Raw genomic sequence first — 19,174 nt, 5'->3', positions numbered from 1 at the left:
CCCCATATACACCTGACAGAGGAGGCTCTCCCAGGTTGTTGAAGTTGATTCTTTTTCATTTAAGTCCTATAAACGCTACCTCAAACTGCAAACCCTACAGCTGGTCATTCACCAAGTTAATTCAGATGTCATGCTATTCATGCTTACAGCCTAAGCTCAGAGTCACACAACCACGAAATCTTAGGTCCAGACTGTACACCGGACTTCACTAGATAACACAGCAGGACACACAGCTGCACTGTGGACATACTAATCCATCCCGTGGAACGGGTCTACAGGACAAAGGTGGCAGCAGCTGGACCTGAGGCATGTATCACAACGACCCTGCACAGAACCACTGAGTAGGAGCCTCGATCCCAATCTCCTGCTAAAACTTAACATGTAAGCAGGCTCCTGTGTTCATTTGTATTTTCTAGACAAGAATGGTCGGAGGGAATTCTTCCCATCTTCATCGCTCACTGGGAAAGAGTTAAAAGTATATTGTTCAAACCAACAGCAGGAAACACTAACAGCAGAGCAACACAGATCTGCAGAAATCTCCTACAAGCCCACTAACATCTGTGTTTCTTTAAGTCTTATCAACTCACTATAAATGCTGAAATAGAGGCTGAAGTCTCAACTAGAGCTGATATACATACAAGGAACTGTTCAGTCTAAAATTCTCTTCTGGTAAAGCAGTAAAGCCCTTTGCACTCTAAACACTCATGAAGACTGGAGCTGGTAGCAGTGCATTAAAGCAGTTAACAAACAAGGTAGGTACTTGCTGGAGAGAAATATCTGTGAAGTGGTTTTTAGACTAACGTTTGATAGCTCTTCCCTACTTCAGCTGTTCAAATACACATCCTGTTATGCATCTCTTTAAGGGATGAGGCCAATATGAACAAGATATGGTGAGGGTGGGATGTTAAAGATTTAATTTGTAATTAAGGGTGATGTTCTTAAAAAAAAAAAACTCCCTTAACAACATTATAGGAGAAAGGGGAGAGGTCAAGCTGCCTGTTAGTGAGGTAATGTGACAAAATAGGAATAAGCAGGAGAGAATGCAAGTACATTTTTGTTAGTATTACTAGAAAATGAAACTCACACCCCCACTGTAATTTCAGGCCAGAAGCAGGCTGCAGTCTGCTCATTTCACTGACAGAAAGACATCTTCTGAACTGAAAATTCAGCAAAAACCAAGATGGGAAAATAGTGGGCACAAATAAAATCCTTTGAGTGGATGTCACTTTCCAAGAGAAAAGTGGACATAATTTTAAGACAAACTCAGTCATGGCAAACAAAGTCCATGTATGGTGCTTACTGGAAACATTCTCTTTTGTTCTTTACTTTAAATACCTGACTTTGCTTGCTATAGACCTCATTCTACCAAGCTTGCACTACATTTGAATCATACTTCCCTATACACACAACTTAGAAGTTATATCTCTACTTTTCCAATTGTAAAAATGTGATTCCTTGAAGCTGTGTTCTCTGAAAACAGTGAGAACTGACAATACAGAAATGTTTGGGCTTTGATTTTTAAACATCTTTGGAACATTTGACTGTGGAAAAATCTGAGCTGAGTTAGTTTGGCAACCTGACCTCCTGCATATCAAAAAAGTTAAACTAAAACGGAGCGTTTGTATTTGTTGAAGAACATGTGAATCATGTTTGTTTTTAATTATTAATTGTGGAAGAAAGAATCCAGTGCTTTTTTATTTTTCCCCTCTGGTTTACCAAATTCAGCCGAAAATGAAAACAGGAAAAACTGGTAACACCAGCCAAAGAATCGATAACTTAGAGGTTCTTAAACATCTCTCATCTCATTTGGAAAGGGACTGTTTCATCGCTGAATGTGTGAGAAGGATGACATTTAAAGAGAATAATGAGGGATAAACCTATGAAGTAATGTTTATGAACTGGAGAAAAATTAGCAACTACTGTTCTGGTAAAAAAAAGTGAATGATGTTTTGTTTTTAAGGCTATTTGCACTGTTATTCAAACACTGCTCAGACAGCACGCCAAATTTATACAATGATCTACAAACCCTCCCTGCCAGGGCAAACCATCAATTGCAACAATGTTCATTTTGTCTCAGAGCAGAATCCAACAGATGAAGAGAAATCTGCAAAGGGCTACGAAGTGTTTGGTCACGCAGAGGCACAGCCCAGGAGAAAGGAAAGGTCAAGTGGGAAGCTCCTCAGGCCTGAAGCTTCCCCAAACAAAACTTGTATTAAAAAGCAACACATCCTTCGTGGGACTGGAAAAAAAGGCTCTGCTTTTTTACCCTTTCTGCTTTTGTTGGGTGCCCTTGACAACAGTATTCCTGCCTCCTATTGTCTGTCCCATGTGTAAAAATAAAACAGTTCCTCACCCCACAAAGACGCTGTCAGATTTACGGTTGTATGCTGACAAACACACACTAATGCTCATGATACACAGCAGTTAAATTTCTGGGAACTCAGTGATAAGGTCAGGTATTATTTAAATCAGTCACAGTCAAATCCGAAAACAGAAGCTACATGGTGAGCTTGTGTGCAACATTTATGCTCACTGAGAATCATCTCCTAAAACAGAGCAGTTTCTCAATTTACATTGAATAAGCTTGTTTTAGAGGTAGTTTTTCCTCCGTACAGAGGGTTTGCAAAGGACTTCACAGAAGGCACGCTCCTCCCACGCAGCTTCCTGAGGTAAGCACTCACACCTCAGCTGTGGGACTGACTGAAGCACTTCAGTGAAAAGGAACTTTTCGGCCTCTTAAAACCTGAGAAGAGTTTAGAGCAGGGCACCCTCCTTTGGACGATGACAAATAAATCACCAGCGGTCGTGGTAAAGGTGGGGGGAGAAGCTAAAACCCGTCCTGCCCTGAAGGTTTTCCAGCAAAAGCGAGGAATAACGCTTGCTCTGTGCCCTACGAACTAACCAGCCAACAGCGAGCATTACACAGTGCCTCATGGTCTCGCAGCAGCAGCAGGCTAAACTTTTCACCGTGACTCCCAATGGAACCCGTGAGACAGAAGGAACTTTTTAGCACTTAGAATACCTTTGCCAGACACCTCGCAGCGGACACGCGGAAAGGAAAAGGAACCGAACCCCGCATCCCTCGGCACGCGGTGTTTATAAGCGGCGGGAGGCGCCGGGCGGGAGCTGCGGGGCTCGGCGCGGGGGGAGGAGGAGGAGCCCATTGGCTCCCGGGCCGTGGGATCCCATATCCTGCGAGTGAATGAGGCAGCCCGAGAGCGGGCCGGGCGATTCCTCTTCCCCAAGGAAGGAAAGAACAGAAGGCAGCTGCACTTTTGGTGGTGAGACAACGAAATCCGGGCGGGGCTCCTTTCCCTCCTCATTTCTGGGCTTATTGGTTGGTTCGGTTTGGTTGTTTTTGTTTTTTTTTTTTTCGTTTCGCCTATTTGTAAGGTGACGAGTCGGGTAATTAAAATTCGCGACGAGGTGCTGTTTTCCTATCGCTTTTCTCGTTTTCTGCCTTCTGTGAGGGGCTGCGGGAGCCGGGCTGCTCGAGGGGGCTGTCTCGCTTCTCTGCAGCTCTGGAACTGCGGTTCCACACTCCAGGCAAACAAGTTTTCCAGCTGCTTTGTTTAAAAGATTTTGGCCGTGCCCCGTTGCCTTGCTTACCCCTTAAAGAAGGGCTGTGTCTACATCGTGCTGAAATCTCACATTTCAGCGAATTTCTAATACCTTTTTCGTGTAGCGTTGTAGCATTTTCCCCCTCAATCTCTGATCACTGCGTGGCTGTCGGCTGTGTATTAAAACAAAGCAGAAAACTCGGAAGGCGGCAGCGGTCCTCGCAGGGCTTTCTTCTCCCCCTGAGCCGCAGGGGGACGCCCGCAGGCTCCGAGCGGTGCGACAGCGCGGCCCATTCAAAGCGGAGCAGCTCCCTCTCGTCCCAGGAGTCCCTCTAGCTTTCTGTTTTTTTTTTTTTCTCCAATTCATTATTGCTTCTGGAAAAGTTGTTTTGCTTTGGGTTTTTTTCCCCCTTTTTCCGTAGATTTTCTTTTTTTCCCCTTTTTCCCTCCCAACCGCTCCCACCCAAGAAACTCGTAGATCCGGCTGGGAGTTCCTCCGCTCTGCTCCGCGTTGCAACACGGGGCCGCGGGCGCTGGGACAGCCCTGCCCGCCCGGCCTCGGCAGCGCCCCAAGTGTGTGCCAGAGCTACGCGGCAGCAGCATTCCTCACGCTTCTGGGGGGATCTGCAGAAGAAATCTTGAGAAAATCGGAAGAAGCCTCGAGAAGATGCTTTAAGCGTAAGCGAGAGATGGTGAACGCGTTCAGAAAGTGCATTTCACTCTGCCAGCCTGTGAAGCTCAAAAAGCCTCTTCTGGCTGCGCTCCTGGCCGGGCGGCGGACTCGGGCGGAGGCAGGGCTCCTTTGTTCGCCGGCCGCGTGGCTGGGAGAGGCTCCGCTGTCCCCGGAGCTCCGAGCACCGCGGGGGCTCCGGGCGGGGATGGGTGCTCGGGCTGGAGCGGGGAGGCGGCCAGGAAGGCGGGCTGGACGAAACGGGTGGGTCCGGCGGCTCGCCCTCACTGCGGGAGTCATAGGAGACTCCGGAACGTATTGGGAAAAATCTGCTTTGTTAGTTTCTTCTGAGAATGCGGAGTCTCTCTAGAGACAGGAGACTGGCTCGAGTCCAACGCGATCAACCACAAGCATAGCAATGATAGAAGCCCAGATCCTATTTTGGCCACGCGAAGCTGTGAGAAGTTGGAATGTGTTGCTGTTCTGTGCTGGAGCATCCTCAACTAGTGTCTGCTGAGATGTATGCTGAGGGTCTCTTAGCAGTAGTGTGAGCAGCAGTTGGAAAGGGAGAAGGTTAGAAAACATAAATGAACTGGGAGGTGGAAAACAGAAAATGATTGTCTTTAAGGCAATACAAATGCTAGCTTTCTTCTTTGTTGAACGAAGCAGGAGACATTAAATTGCAGTTGGTAACAGCTATGGAATACTTCAACAGCGTATCCAGAAGGTGGATCACAGAGCAGGTGGTGTTCTGGGGGTTACACGTTGGTTGTTCTGCACAGAACTAGACTCTTGGAAGCTCACTGTCTGATGTACAAAGAACACAGTCTCAATGCAAATGCCAGCTCTTTCACTGGTGAGGTTTTGTGCTTCTTTTTTTCTGCTGTGAAACTTGACAGCAGTATCTGCTCACTATTCTCTTCCATTAAGTGAATCACAACCGTCGCTGCTTTCTTTGGGATCATAAATTGAGAAGCAAAGCAGGAGCTGGGACAGTCCCTGACATCTGGCCAAACTGGAGTAGCAAGTACTGAGACTAGAGATGGTAGTTCACCTACAGACTGGGGAGCAGCATGTGGGAAATCCTGCAAGTCATCACTTATCTGAAATGCTGGTGGCTTATGTATTCTCTGATTTGGTGCTTACACCTTCACCTACAGCGTTGTAGAGTCTAGGATATACTAAGCATTGCCTTGTCTCCCCAGGTTGTCAGTCTATGCGTGAAGAATTGTTTGGGTAATCCTTTAATTTGAAGATGTTACTGGGTGGACGCAAGTTCTGAGGGGCTTTTATTGGGAAAGCTGGTTCTGTTGCTGCTGCAGTTGGTCTGATGGGCCTTGGAAGTGGCAGTGATGGATCAGTGCTGCACTAAGTTGTTCTTCCATATGGCTTGCAGAGTACATTAAGGTACCTTCCTAAAATACTGCGTGTCTGGAGTGAGGCTCTCTGGTTATTCGGCAGACTGCGGTAGTAGTTTACCTTTAAAATCTGCTGTCAAGCAGTGTGATCCACCTCTGTCAGGCTGGCCACAGGTAACAGGGTTTACCACTAGTACAGGAAACATTGTGTATGTGGAATCTCAGCAACCTTCAGGAAAGCCTGGTTCAGATCTGGATAGAAGGTTTGCTTAAGTAGCCCCAGTCTGTGCATTCTCAACCCTTCATGTCTAAAATAATACTCATGGACACTTGGGAGACTTCTCTTCTTTCATAAGTTTCACAAATAGTAATCTCTTTATCTCTTGATGGTGAAGTGGGTATGCTATAGAAGGATCTTTGAAAGGTTACTCTTGACCTAAATTGCACAGTCAATGGGGAAATGATCACAACACACAGAAAAAGGATAAAGCAACCTTTCCGCTTTCAAACTGCGTCTTTTTAGAATGAACCTGTACCAGTCCTGAAGTTTAACTGCTGATTGAGTGGTTGTGTAGTATGACCCTCAACATAAATAAAGTTGTGGAGATGCTGCTGCTAGGTACCCAGGCTGCTTAAGCAGACAGAGGACAGATGGCCTTGAAAGAAAAGACAGTTGTAAGGGAAAGCAACAAAGTTTGAAGGACTGTTGAAGAAACTGGTCTACATTTTGCTAATGCAGACTGTCAGAGTTTTTAGTTTACAGTGCAGAACAAGTTTTGCTTGCTTTGAATCAACTTTGTGAGTTTGAGCTTGACTATCTGGTATCATCTACATAGTGCCGGATGTAGATTTAAACTTGAACAAAAACTGTTAGGTCACTTAAAACTACCAGGAGTGCTGCCATGCCCTTGAGGTGCACTCTCCCCTTTCGGGTGCACTAAGTTAGTTTCCCAAACAACTTTTGTCAATACAGATTGCTTTTATTGTTGGGAGGTGTTCTGGGGCATAGCAGCTGAGGAGGGTATTTTAGCTAGTCATCTCTGTTAGAGAATAGTTTAAATACAACTTTAATTGCCTCAGATCACTACTGTGATCAGTCTCTGCTCATTTTTACTGTTGTATCCTTCAACTTTAAAGTTCTTCCATTTGCTTTTCTGGTGAGATCAGAAGTGGTTTGTGCTGAATGAAGTCAGCCTTTTGTCTCAGAGTAGGAAATTTATGGCTTCTCTTGTCTTGCTTTTCTTTCTTTCTTTCTTTTTTAACTGTTACTCATATATTTGGGGTTCCCCTTGCTGTGGTTAGTTCTTTTGTGACCTACTAATGAATGGATGGATTTTTCCTATACTTGAATTGGTTAACTAAAGAAACTCTAGACTTTCACTTTGCACTTGCCACTTAAGCTGGGATATGTAACACTGCATGTCTTACTGCTAAGATGAGACAAAGTGTTTTTGCAACTCTCTTGCAATTTTCTTGACTTTCCAATAAAATATTTGTTCTCTACTCTTCTAGTAGAAAACCTTGACAGTGTATTAGGCACGGGGTACCACAAGTGTCAAAGTTGTGACTAAGCTTTTCTGAGTGTGTCAGCTTCGCCTGTCTCTGAGCCCTGAGTGAAGTGCTGTGGTAACTGCAGGTACAGATTTTCTATGGCATTGTTCTCAAAGCTCAACTTCTTAGAGCCATCAGACTTCTTCAGTGGATGACCGTTTTTTTTGTTGTTTTGTTTTTTTCCTTTTCATTAAGTTCCCCCCTGTGCTGTGTGCTTCTGCTCGTGTTTTCTGTTCCCATGTTGAGGTCTGTTTCTGAGACTTTCATTTCAGTTTCCGCTTCTCTTTGCTTAGAGACACTGCTTTCACTTGGCAATTCTTAACCTGGTGCTGCGTGTATTCCAGTATTTTGTGTAGTTCAGTTACCTTCTTGTTCTTATGTTAGTCTTGCATGAGGCATATAACTAATTATTTTCCCTGTCTCTAGATGTTATTAAATGGCATGACCTACTATACGTCCTGATCAGAGATGAATACTGCTGGTCAAATGTGAATGGGGAACTTACCTACATCACATAACTTAGAAAGACTGTAGCCTTGGGGAAGTCTCACTGCTTATCAAACTGTTGGGTTTTTTCTGTTTGTTTTTTAAAGCAGTGAGCTTATGATGTTCCTGCTCCATATACAGTCTCTGGCCTTACTGCATTACAGAAAGCACTGCCTGTAAGATTGAAATTCTCTTTGGTTACCACAAAAGTGGGAGAGGATAATGGCATTCATCCCAGCCATCTTTCAGGCAGGCTTAAACAAAGCTTTGCACTATTATTCCATCCAATCTGCAGCTCCTTTGTATTGAGATGGTTCTCTATCTGTTTTATCATTAAATCTGAAATGTTTGTTCCTCTCTGGCCTGCTTGAAGCAAGCATGGAGACTCCCAACATGTATATAGGAGTCTTCTGCACTGGATCTGTTTGTTTGATGTGTATCATCATTGGTCTAACCAGAAGAAAAAATAAAACAAACCCAATATTTTAGCCTGACTCTAACCTATGAATTTGATGTCTCACTTGTTTTAATGCTCCTGCCTTGGTGCCTGAATGTTAACATGAGTATTCTTTGCGTTTTGACCCTGAAAATGAAGATGCATTCAGAGTGTGAAGCTGAATTGGAGCACAGAGTAGGGTGTTGCTTGAGGAAGAGAGGATAGACTGGAAAGCAGATGAAAGAATACTTGTTCTGAAGTTACATTTAAAACCTGGAATTATTACTGCAAATTCTAGTGTGGTTTAGAAATGGCCATGATAGGAAATCATTAGCCTTCTGCTTCAATGAGCCCTTCATAGTTCTTCAAATTCCCTTTATTTTTAAATATTTTGCCTGGCAATAATACTTAAAGTGAGGCTCCACAGAAAGATAGCCAGTTATCTCAGTCTTATTAAAACTGAAGGTTAAATTTGGCAATTGGAAGAGCAAGTTTGCTTCATATCGTTAAGCTTAACCTTTGAGTATGGCATATAGACTGGAATGGATATTATGAAGAAAATAAGCAGGAAATAACATTCCCAGATCCAGCTACAAGTAAGTAGATGCCATCCTTTCTGCCCCTTGTTTCAAACATTTTTTTAGGCGGGGCTGTGTTGTGGCTCTTAGACTTTCTAATCTACTGCAAAACAAGTATGGGGGGGTGGTGTTTCTTCTGCAAACAACAGTTCTGTCCTTCCTAAAACTAATCGTTTATATTAAAATAAAAGCTTTTGCCTTCCCTGTAACTGTGATTGTCTGTGACTCTCCTGGAGCTGTGTAGCTGTCTCGCTATTCTTGCTCGGAAGCTTAGTGGAAGATGGGCCCTTGAAAATTAACAAGGGACCTAAACTTAACCAGCATCTGTTTCAGATTTAGCTGTGTGGAATGCCAGCACAGACAAGTGAGAAAATCCTGCAGCTTGGGAGAATTTCAGATCAGTGCAGGCACTGCTAATTAAATATTCCTCCTTAAACTGAGGCTACGTGAGCGATTAAGCTGGAAGATTCTGCGGTAGCCAGTTGAGCAGTACGGCTCTCCATACGGTGTTTTCATCATACCTTCTTTAGATATTTAAACTGACAGAGAAGTTCTGTGAGCAAAAGGAAATCGCTTGATGTGCAGTGGACAGTAATGGGTGCCTGTAGCAGGAGCAATGGAAATACAGTATTTACGTAGACTCTGTGACATTGCTCCTCTTTGTGTAGCATTTAAAATCTCTGTTGATGTGGTACCTATGCAGCAATTATGAGAAGTTAAAAACGCAGTAATAAAAACTTGTTCTGAAAGCTGGGTTCTCCACAGATGATTACTGAGTAATTGGGCACAGGCATTTAGACCAAAACAGGAAAACAAGCTGTGGAAGTGTGATTTTTAACTCTTCGTAAAGAAACGCTAGATGTGCTTAAAGAGCTGTAATTGCAGTCAGTGAATCATGTAAATAGGGGCTTATAAGCAAAGCAGTATCTTGCTGAACATCACTACAAAGATCTGAGTTCCTTACTCTCTGAGCATAAAAACAATGCACTCGTTTTCACATACACAGTCATCCCATAACTGTTACAGTCAGCCTGACGGCAAGTCTGCTTACAGCATGGCTTGGACTTCAGCTTTAGGCTAAGGTACTTTTTCTTGAAATGTGCCCAGTACTCACAGCTATTAAGCATGGGAAGTGGCAGTTCATGTATTTCCTGTATTTTTAATTGCTTTTCCTTTCTGCTATTTATTTTTTTCTTGGCGAAGAAAACAACAGCCTGTATGCATCTGCTTTTGTGCTTCTTGTAGAATGAAAAGGGGTTTCTTCGTTAATCACAGGAAGTAGCAGCTCTGATCCTCAGTGTTTCGGTACTTATCAAAAGCCCTTTATCGAAAGCCCTTGCTCTTGTACATTACAGCTGAGAATCCAACTGAATCTGTTTTTTGTTTGTTTACTGTACAGATCAGGGATACTTAAACACAGTTCTGCACAAGTTCTTTTGACATTTAAGCCCTGCCATCTACATCCATGGGGAGGTAACGCTATTAACAGCTGCAGCTAATGTGCTCTGCCTGTTTTCTGCTTACTACTGTCTTAGTATGGAGGAGCTGAGAGGAGTATGCACCCATCTGCCACATCATTAAATACCAGTGCTGAAGTGAGTTAACATAAATGCAGACTGCCGCTTAGTGTAGCATTAGAGCTCATCACTGCCGTCTTCCAAAACGCACGTGATGGGGTGTAGACTGTAAGGTGCCATTACAGACTTTGTAGGCGCAGCCCGTGTCTCAGAAATGTGATTTGCCTTCACAGACATTAAGTATGTACTTGATCAACCTTCTCAGAAAATGAGAGCACGTGGCCTCCATTGTGTCACTGCCAAACTCTGAAACTTCAATCACATGGCAGAGAACCATCTCTCTTCACTCAGTCTGCTGCACAGAAGCATAGAAACTCATGTTGGTACTTGTATATGTTATGCAAAATCCCTTGGACCAAAACATTTGTATTTTGTTGGCTTTTATTCCGGAAGATAGAAGTCCTGTCTAGCTTGTCTGGGGAAGTCTATATTGGCTCTAGCAGGTTAAAGCAACTGAAAACAGTTGAAATCAGTGTAGTCTGGTGCTTGAAAGGAGTGGTCCTATCCTTCTGCTATCTGCATAAGTTCTAGGAAACTTCTGCTGAAAGCTACTGGAGAAGAGGGGCAAACCTCTAAAACCTCTATCTAGATTCTGGCAGATGCCTCTGCCTAGGTTTGTCTGTAGCAGCTGGGAAGCTTGCTGCTCCACTTTTAAGGAAACAACTAATTCTTATCTTTTCTACCCAGTTTGTGTGGCGAGTGCAAAATGTCTGCAGGCACTAAACCTCTGCTGTTTCCTAGCAGTCCTTGGCATTTACAGCCTGTTCTGCTTCCAACCCTGAAGAAGCTGAAATGTGTTAATCAGCTGCCATCTGATGTTTTTCCATCCTTTGAATTTCTCTGCCAAAGAACACACAAAAACATTAGGTGCCAAGTGAGAAGCACCAAGTGGTTGCAGCTTTCAATGTCTGTCACTTTTCTACATGCTGCCATAGGTTTTTCATGACAAGAAGTTGCCCAAGAGATACTGCTGTAATGTGGTGCCTTTTTTCTAATAGAGGGATCCTTCTTGACTGAGCAACCACAGAATCATTTAAGAAGTTCAAGCCCACCTTCTGAAAATCAGGCCTGTGTTTGACTTGAGAGAGTCTCAGTGCACACATCAGCATTTAAGATTTCTATTGTGCTGGGAAATTGAAACCCTCACTGCACATTGCAGGCAAACTGAAATGCGCAGCCAAAGCTTGTATGTGGAATTGCAGGTGATGGATTAAATGGTCTTGAAACCAAGCTTCAGTCGTTTCTTCACTTATGTTTCTTATTACACAAAGTTCATCACTTGTCTTTCTATCCTTTTCATACATCTTTCTTGCACTAGATTGATTCTTCTTAACTGTTACCTTGTTGAACTTTTTCCTTAAATGCCTGACTTCCATATCTCATGAGTTTTGTATAGAACAAGGTGTAACTAATTGGTTTTTTGCTGCTTGAAATTTTCATTGCAGAATGTGTGCACATGCTTGCTTTCAATGCAGGAGGTTATGAGCTATGTAGGGAGGAAGGATCAGCAAGTACCTTCCTGCAGCACTCTGGCTTTTGCCAGCTTTTGTTATACACATTCCTAACGTGCTGGGGAAGTGGTGCTGCAGCTGAGATCCCAGTGACTGAAGAATTCCAGCAGGATGAAGCACCTCTGCAATGGTAAACTAAGATTATCCAGCAAGCTGATCTGAAGTAATTTACATGACAGGGCTGTCCTGCTCAGTCCAAAAGCCTGTCCTAGGGGCTTCTTGTTCTCCATAGTAACGAGAAAGCCTGGAAGTAGCCTTAGGTAAAACTGAAAGCTGTAGAAACAATGGATGTGTTACTTAGTTCTGCAAAACAAGTCCCCTGAGCCCTGTTGTAAACTGAAGTTAGCTCCAAGATGCAGCCTGACCTAAATCAACCTCCTGTGATCGCTTTGCACACTCTTGCAATCAGCGTTCCCTCTGGGTCCTTCCTGTGAATGTCTGTATTTCATGTCTGAGATGCCTGTATCTTTACTTTCTTGTCTCCTCACCGGGCTTTCAAAAACTTGTTTTACTTCTATCCCGAAATTAACTTCATACTGACTTTCTCAAATACTTCTGTGGACACTTCAGGTAGCTCCCTACAGACCTGCTGTCCACAGTGCTCACTCCACAAATCATCATGAAGGCTTCCTATTGCATAACGCTTTCCTGGGATGAAAGCAGAACTAGCATATTAATTAATTGAATGCGAGGTACGGAACTGCAACCCCAGTTGCTACATTCAAATGAACGTTTTTATTTATGGTAATGCCAATAGGTTAAATATGCAAACCCCTCTGGGAAGAGTAGGATTGCTGCAGGGTGGAAAAAGCTTTTAGTGCCTGCAACTGGGGGAAGAACACACATTAGAACTATCTGAAGGGAAGGCAGCCCTTCCCACAGGAGCTATGTGGGAGCTTGGTTCTCCCAATCTCTCTTCAATCCAAAAGTACATCTAAAAGCTTCCAAGCCACAAGTAAGAAAATGCACACCAAGAAGCAAAAACATCTTAATTATAGTCAGAAAAAAAATAAAAATAAAAAGACTGCCAAGCATAATTTTATCTGTTCTACTGTTTCCTCTTGCTAGGAAGAAAACTGCTTTTTTTATTGTTGGTTTGCTTTTCTCCCTTCGGAATTAAGAGAACCCATTGGCAGTAAATAGCTTCTGCGGGGTACAGGTTGAGTCACTTGTTAAGAGGAAGATGGCATGACTAAGTCCAATGGATTGGTATTGCAAAGGGCTATGAAATTCATGCACTGAATGAGATTCTTTGACATTATCACTTCTACAAGTCTATGGGCTTCTTTTGTTTGTTTCTGAGGATGACGGGCTGTCAGAAGAGGGAAGCCTCTTTAAAAGTTACCAGCACTACTTAACTATAATTGCGTTTGAACTTAATCTGAGGAGGACTCCGAAGAAATTCTCTACTAAATGCTGATTTAATTCCCTTGAACTAGATCAAATGAGACTGGGCTTAAAACCTTTTAGTCAGTTTTTTTTTAAGCCTTGGGTTTGTGTTTTTTTTCTTGCTTGCTCTTTTTTTTTTCTTCTCAAGGAAAAACTAATTTTCTATCCAGCTCCTCTGACTGAGAGGATACTAGAGAGCAGGAAGTGCGGTCCATGCTCACCTTGTCCCCTCACATCTGCTCCATAATAAAAGCTATTTGCACAGGGATTTCTGTGGGGATTTTATTGCTGTTGGGTCAGTCTCAAGTTAACCCTGTTGTTCTGTGCTGTTGACTGTTGTCCTTTTACCAGGGGACACAGGCAATTGTCGATTTCTGCTAAAATGTTAGCAAAGTACACTCCATAAAAGCTGTACTTTGTGATTGGCATTATGATAAGTTTCCAGGAACTTGCCAAGTACAGGTACGTGGCCTTGTGCTGACTAATTGAGAAGTCAGACAGCTGCTATTAAGCTATTCTGATGGCACTAGGCAACCTGACCAGTCAGACTGTCACTCTTTTCTTTCCTCCCTCCGTCTGTGCCAATGATAGCATTGCCAAAAGCTTTACAGTGCAACCCTCGTTCTTCCATTTCCGTGACATCTGCTGTATAGAAGTCAACAACCTGATGGCACCTTTTGTAAACTTAACTGGGTGAGGCAGTGCTGCAGCATTTGTTAGCTGGCCAATTTCATGCAGTGTGCAGATTTGTGAAGAGGAGCTCAAACAAGATGCAGGATAGAGGGGAAAACAAAAACTGATCTTCATTTTCAGAAAGTAGTATATACTTTTAGACCTGATCCCCTCCAAAGGTGCTGTCAAATGCTCGGATTTCTATAGCCTCTTGTCTACATCCCCATGCTTCATCTGAAACAACAATCTTTGCAGTAATGTTCTACTACAGAGTCGCTGAGCTTATAACTCTGGGGTGCATTGTTTAAGATAATGTTTCCAAAAATACAGTGGATTTAAACCAATACTATAAAAAGTGCTGACTGACTGATTGTTACTCTGCAGACTGCCCATACAGCTTTTCTGTTATGCTCTACAGTCTGCAAACCTCAGTGTACCAATCCATGGCTCCATTTTTAGCCATCAGCTCTCTACCCTGTGGTGATTACTACAGCACAGAAGTGCACCAAGTTCTGCTATTGCCATCTAATTCCTTGCTTTCTCCTAATGCTGTCTAGTCGCAAGACATCAAGTAGGTAAAATAATCTTTCCAAGTGCTTGTGTTGCATTTTAACTTCTAATATAACAGCAGAAGCTCCTGTTCTTTGCTTTGGAGGCTGTTTGCCTGCAGTAAGTGCTTAACAAGCAGGGTACCATTCCTTGGTGTGTGCTTCTGGCTCTGCTGAACGTGGTGCTCTTACAGGGTGAGCAGCTAGCTGCTTCCTTTGGGCTGTTGTGCAGAGAGACAAAGCTCTGGGTACAGGAACAGAATGCTGGGTTTTGCACGGCATGAAGGTTTTGGTGGCTTTGTTTTCGATTCCTCCCCAAAACCTGAGCTGGTGGCAGAGAGGAAATCCTGCGGGAGCTCTGTGCTGCAAGTGCAACTGTCAAGAGCCTAGCTGAGGGGCTTGCGGCTCCGACTGGTGCACAGGCAATCCAAGACAGGTGGAGATAGCTTCTGTCAGCACGGTCGGCCAAAAATCACAGGTCCCAAGCTAACCACAGCGCGTCTGTCGGGGGTCAGTGAGGCGTGCCTCTTCTTGGCTCTTTTTAGTCCTTTTGTGGACACGAGTGGGCTGCTTCCCCTCCAGGAGCCTGTCCCAGGGCTCCAGCTGGTTGGAGGCACCCTGCGCCCTGCCCAGGGCCGGAGCTGCGCCTCGCGCCTTCCTGCCCTGCCCTCAGGGCGGCCGCGCGGGGTCGGAGGTACAGCCCTGCCCTTCTGGGCGGCCGTGAGGGGCGCGGTGGGACTGCGCTGGGGCGGCCCCGCGGCTCTCTCTCCGGAGGAAGGAAGGCAGCCCCGGTCGGCTCCAGGAGCCTGGTTGAAAGGGAAGGTGTGAGGGAGAGGGGCCGCCTGGGGGTCCCGCGGCGAGGGGGTGAGGGCTGCCCCGCGGCTGTGGCCGTTGGTGGCACGGCCACCCGCGCCTGGGAGCCGTTACGGCGTCTGGGCGGGCTTTGCCCTGTGAGAGGCTGCCGGAGACACCCGGAGCGCTTGGACGGTGTGCAGCTTGCCTTGCGGCTTGAAGGATTTGAACCAAATGTTGTCATCTGTTGGTTAGCAGCAGAGGGTTTTCCTGCCCCAGGCTCTCCTTCACTAACACCCGCCAGGCTTCAGGCTAACTTCCCTCAGGTTCCTACTTTCCTCCCTGACACAATACCAGATGAGGTAACAGCACCTTGCTAACACTTCTTCCCCTTCTTAGGATTTGTCCTGAATGAAATCAGCACGTGAGAAGATCTAATTGGAACTGTAAGTTTACTTGAAGATGCCACAAAGGGAAGAACTCATCTGCAAGTCTTGTCTTTCAGAGCTGTCTGCTCTCTTCCAGTACAAGAAGAATGTTTTTGAGAAAGATGACTTGTGAAAACCGAGCAGGAAGTTGGGTTTGTGATACTGAGTGAGAGACATCATGCCTTACAGCGGACACTTATCCTGAAGGACTGACACTGTGCTCTCAAAGTAAACTGCAAGCACTCTTTATAAACAAAACAGAGAAGACAAAAATAATTCTGTTCCTAAACGGGAATAAGAATTACAAGAACTGCATCAGAATGTTTGTTAGTCCTAGAAGAGTCAGAAAATGCCAGTTCTTGCAGATATTCGCCACTTGCTTCATACTGTGTGTCATGATTTTCTGGGGACCATTTGATAATCGCTTTGTAAGCCATATGAAGTCCTATTCATACAGATACCTCATAAACAGCTACAATTTTGTGAATGACAGCCTGTCCATCAGTAGGGATAACATGGACAGAGTAGCAGGCTACCAGTACTTGATGAACCACAGGGAGAAATGTCAACAGCAGGATGTCCTTCTCCTGTTGTTTGTGAAGTCTTCTCCTGAAAACCGTCATCGGAGAGATGCAATTCGACAGACTTGGGGTAATGAGAAATATGTTCGTTCTAAACTTAATGCCAACATTAAAACCCTTTTTGCTTTGGGACAACCAACAGATCATTTGCGGCAAAGAGACCTTTATCTGGAAGACCAGAAATACAGCGATTTGATTCAGCAAGATTTCTTGGATACTTTTCACAACCTTACTACTAAATTACTTCTACAGTTCAGCTGGGTAAATGCCTACTGTCCTCATGCCAGGTTTATTATGTCTGCAGATGATGATATATTTATCCATATGCCAAATCTCGTTGCTTATCTCCAAAGTCTAGCACAAATGGGTGTTCAGGATCTCTGGATTGGCCGTGTCCATCGTGGATCCCCTCCCGTAAGAGATAAGACTAGCAAATACTATGTTCCATATGAAATGTACCAGTGGCCCTCGTATCCTGACTACACAGCAGGAGCTGCGTATGTAATATCAAGTGATGTAGCAGCTAAAGTATATGAGGCTTCATTGACTCTCAATACCAGTCTTTATATAGATGATGTCTTCATGGGCCTCTGTGCCAACAAAATGGGAATTGTACCACAGTATCATGCCTTTTTTTCTGGGGAAGGAAAGGCTCCATATCATCCCTGCATTTACAACAGAATGATGACATCTCATGGACACGTGGATGACCTTCACTATCTTTGGAAGCAGGCTACCGATCCCAAAGTTAAAAAGCTTTCCTCGGGGCTCTGGAGTAGAATATACTGCAGAATAGTTAATATTATGCTTCTCTGTAAGCTGTATTATGAGAACACATACCCTTGTTCAGCTGCATTTTCCTAATACTTGAATATCTGTTGAAGATCCACTGAGCCAAAACAGAGCAACAACTTTTTTTGCTGTTTATTCAAAATATATGTAAATGTGAATAGCTGGGGTGGGCTTGGGAGGGGTGGGATAGGAAATGAAGCAGGGTAGTGGGAGGATGGTGCCAAGTCCTGTTCAGAAACTGTTATTGGAATAGCTCTCCTATTGTACCACAACTTTCTACATTGTAGCCTGCTTTATTACTATTATTTTTTTTACACCCTTCACAGGATGAGAATCTGAATTATATGGTCATTAAATGAACTATAATGGACTTCTAGACTTTGAAATGGTTGGTGAAAATATCACTTATTTTGAATTTGTTAGCAAGTCCTAAGGTTTTTTTTTTAATTTTTAAAAAGCTAAGGCATGTGATTTTTTTAAAAAAGTCTACTGCATGAAAATGAAGTAGACCTTTCAAAACGAGAGGAAGGAGAACTTGTGACTCAGTTTAGTAGTTCAAGGCAATGTAGATTGGTTACATATATTCAGTATTTTTGAATGCTTTATGGAAAGTATGCCTGGACCTGCACAACTGACCAAGTACAGGAAGTGTAGACCTGCTACAGTCTTTTTCTCAAAGCCCCCTCTATCTCTGAAGTAAGGAAACAGTGTCTGAGTGCCCTTTAACTTGCTTCTTCAAAGCAGCAAATGAGCTCCCTTTAGATCAGAAGTGAACTGGAAAGGATGAAAATCTAGTGTTTATGTCAAAGCTCTGTCTTCTGAAAAGTTAAGCTGTATATTTAAACAATCCAGTCTTTAATAAGACAATAGACTAAGTGCATTTAAGACTGGTCTTCTAACAGTGGTTCTGTTTTCTTTTGTTCATGGTCCTGAAGGTGAAAAGCAAGTGAAAGTCATAGTTGTGTTCCTCAAGAGTGTTATCTATAGCCAATTTGAAGCAGTTAGTGATTTTAAAGAGCAAAGTTTCATGTTTAGCATTTGTTAGATAAGGAGAATGTTTTCTGCACAAAGGTTTGATGTCATGGTGAAAGGTTAGGCAGATGGTGATCCACAGAAACTCAATACACAAAATCACAATCACTAAAACATTTCTCAAGTCTTTTCCTGAAGAGAAAAGACTCTGTAGAATGTCATGGTAGTCTTTGTCCCCAAAAGCGTGTCTCTTGAATAGAGCTAACTGTTAATATCACATGCAGGAAGAACCAAATACCTGTGCATTGTAAATCTAGGTAGTGCTGAAATTCTGGGTGTTGAGTTGAATTGTGGTGCCATCTAAATGTTGTTCAAAAAAAAAAAAAAAAAAGTGGTTCTGAGATGTCTGCAGTCTTTTCTTGTATAACTTACTAATGGTGTCTTTACAGTCTCACAGGACGGCTAATTTGGTTGTGGTAGCTCTTCCTGGAGCAGGCACAGGCTATGCAAAGGGCAGCCAGATATTGCTTGTGAACTGATTCAATACTGGAACAAGTTAGTGTAGGTAATGTCATTAAAAACTACTTCTGAAAGATTGAATGAGACAAGTTTATCAGCAAGCAGGAACATGCAACCCAAGAACTTCGAGGTACCAGCGATCTGTCACAGTCTTGGGATCTGCTGATAATGTACTGCCTATGGAAGCAATGCTCCTTGCTTTCTGAGATGTCTAAAGCTGGCCTTTTCTCCTCTGCCTGAAGTCTGTTGCTGCTGTGTGGAGCAGTGAAGCATTTAATGTCTTCTAACTTCACTTTAGAAGAGTTGTGTGTGGCATGGCAGTTTTAAGCTGTAAGTAGTAAATTGTTTAAATCACTGCTGCTGTTCTGTGAGCTGTGCTGCAGTTTTAATGATTTGAATACTAATGGTATTTGAATGCTAATAGCTAGCACTGATTTAAAAAAAAAAAAGCAGCAGCTTGCTGACTGTTCCTGAAACTGCCATTTCAGATGGATGTTAAGTAGCTACTAGATTGAAGTGAATATGTAACTTCACAATTGGTTTTCCAAGAGGAAAATAATAATCCTAACTGGACAAAATGTTAGGTACGTATAGATCACAAACTCATTTATCAGTATTAAAATAATTGGACTGCAACAGCTGTATTCTAGAAAAACAAACCTGCTTCATGTTCTTCCCTACAAACTGATTACAACCTGAGGATTTTTTCTTTTTTTTTCTTTTTTTTTTTTAAGAAAACAAGACAACCAACCTC

The 19,174-nt window shown here is 43.4% G+C and overlaps 2 protein-coding genes across 9 annotated transcripts in view; one reads left to right on the top strand and one right to left on the bottom strand.

Moving 5' to 3' along the window:
* MCF2L2 (MCF.2 cell line derived transforming sequence-like 2) overlaps positions 1-19,174 on the bottom strand; it is a 123,890-nt gene that overhangs the window by 49,484 nt on the left and 55,232 nt on the right. The window lies entirely within an intron of this gene.
* On the top strand, positions 642-19,158 carry B3GNT5 (UDP-GlcNAc:betaGal beta-1,3-N-acetylglucosaminyltransferase 5). Of its 8 annotated transcripts, none has more exons than XM_052685547.1 (3): positions 642-752; positions 2,083-3,281; positions 15,528-19,158. In XM_052685547.1, exon 3 carries the CDS (start codon positions 15,877-15,879, stop codon positions 16,999-17,001), a length of 1,125 nt encoding a protein of 374 aa, XP_052541507.1. In that variant the 5' UTR covers positions 642-752; positions 2,083-3,281; positions 15,528-15,876; the 3' UTR covers positions 17,002-19,158. The 8 variants fall into 8 exon arrangements, with proteins under 8 accessions (XP_052541507.1, XP_052541511.1, XP_052541508.1 ...); XM_052685548.1 differs by having other exon boundaries at positions 647-752; positions 2,616-3,281; XM_052685545.1 differs by having other exon boundaries at positions 647-752; positions 2,078-3,281.

Source organism: Tympanuchus pallidicinctus, unplaced genomic scaffold (genome assembly GCF_026119805.1).
Source record: "Tympanuchus pallidicinctus isolate F22 unplaced genomic scaffold, pur_lepc_1.0 scaffold22, whole genome shotgun sequence".
Classification (NCBI taxonomy): Eukaryota; Metazoa; Chordata; class Aves; order Galliformes; family Phasianidae; genus Tympanuchus; species Tympanuchus pallidicinctus.
Note: the sequence above shows the minus strand (reverse complement) of the source record. Positions and strands in the feature narration are given on the sequence as shown.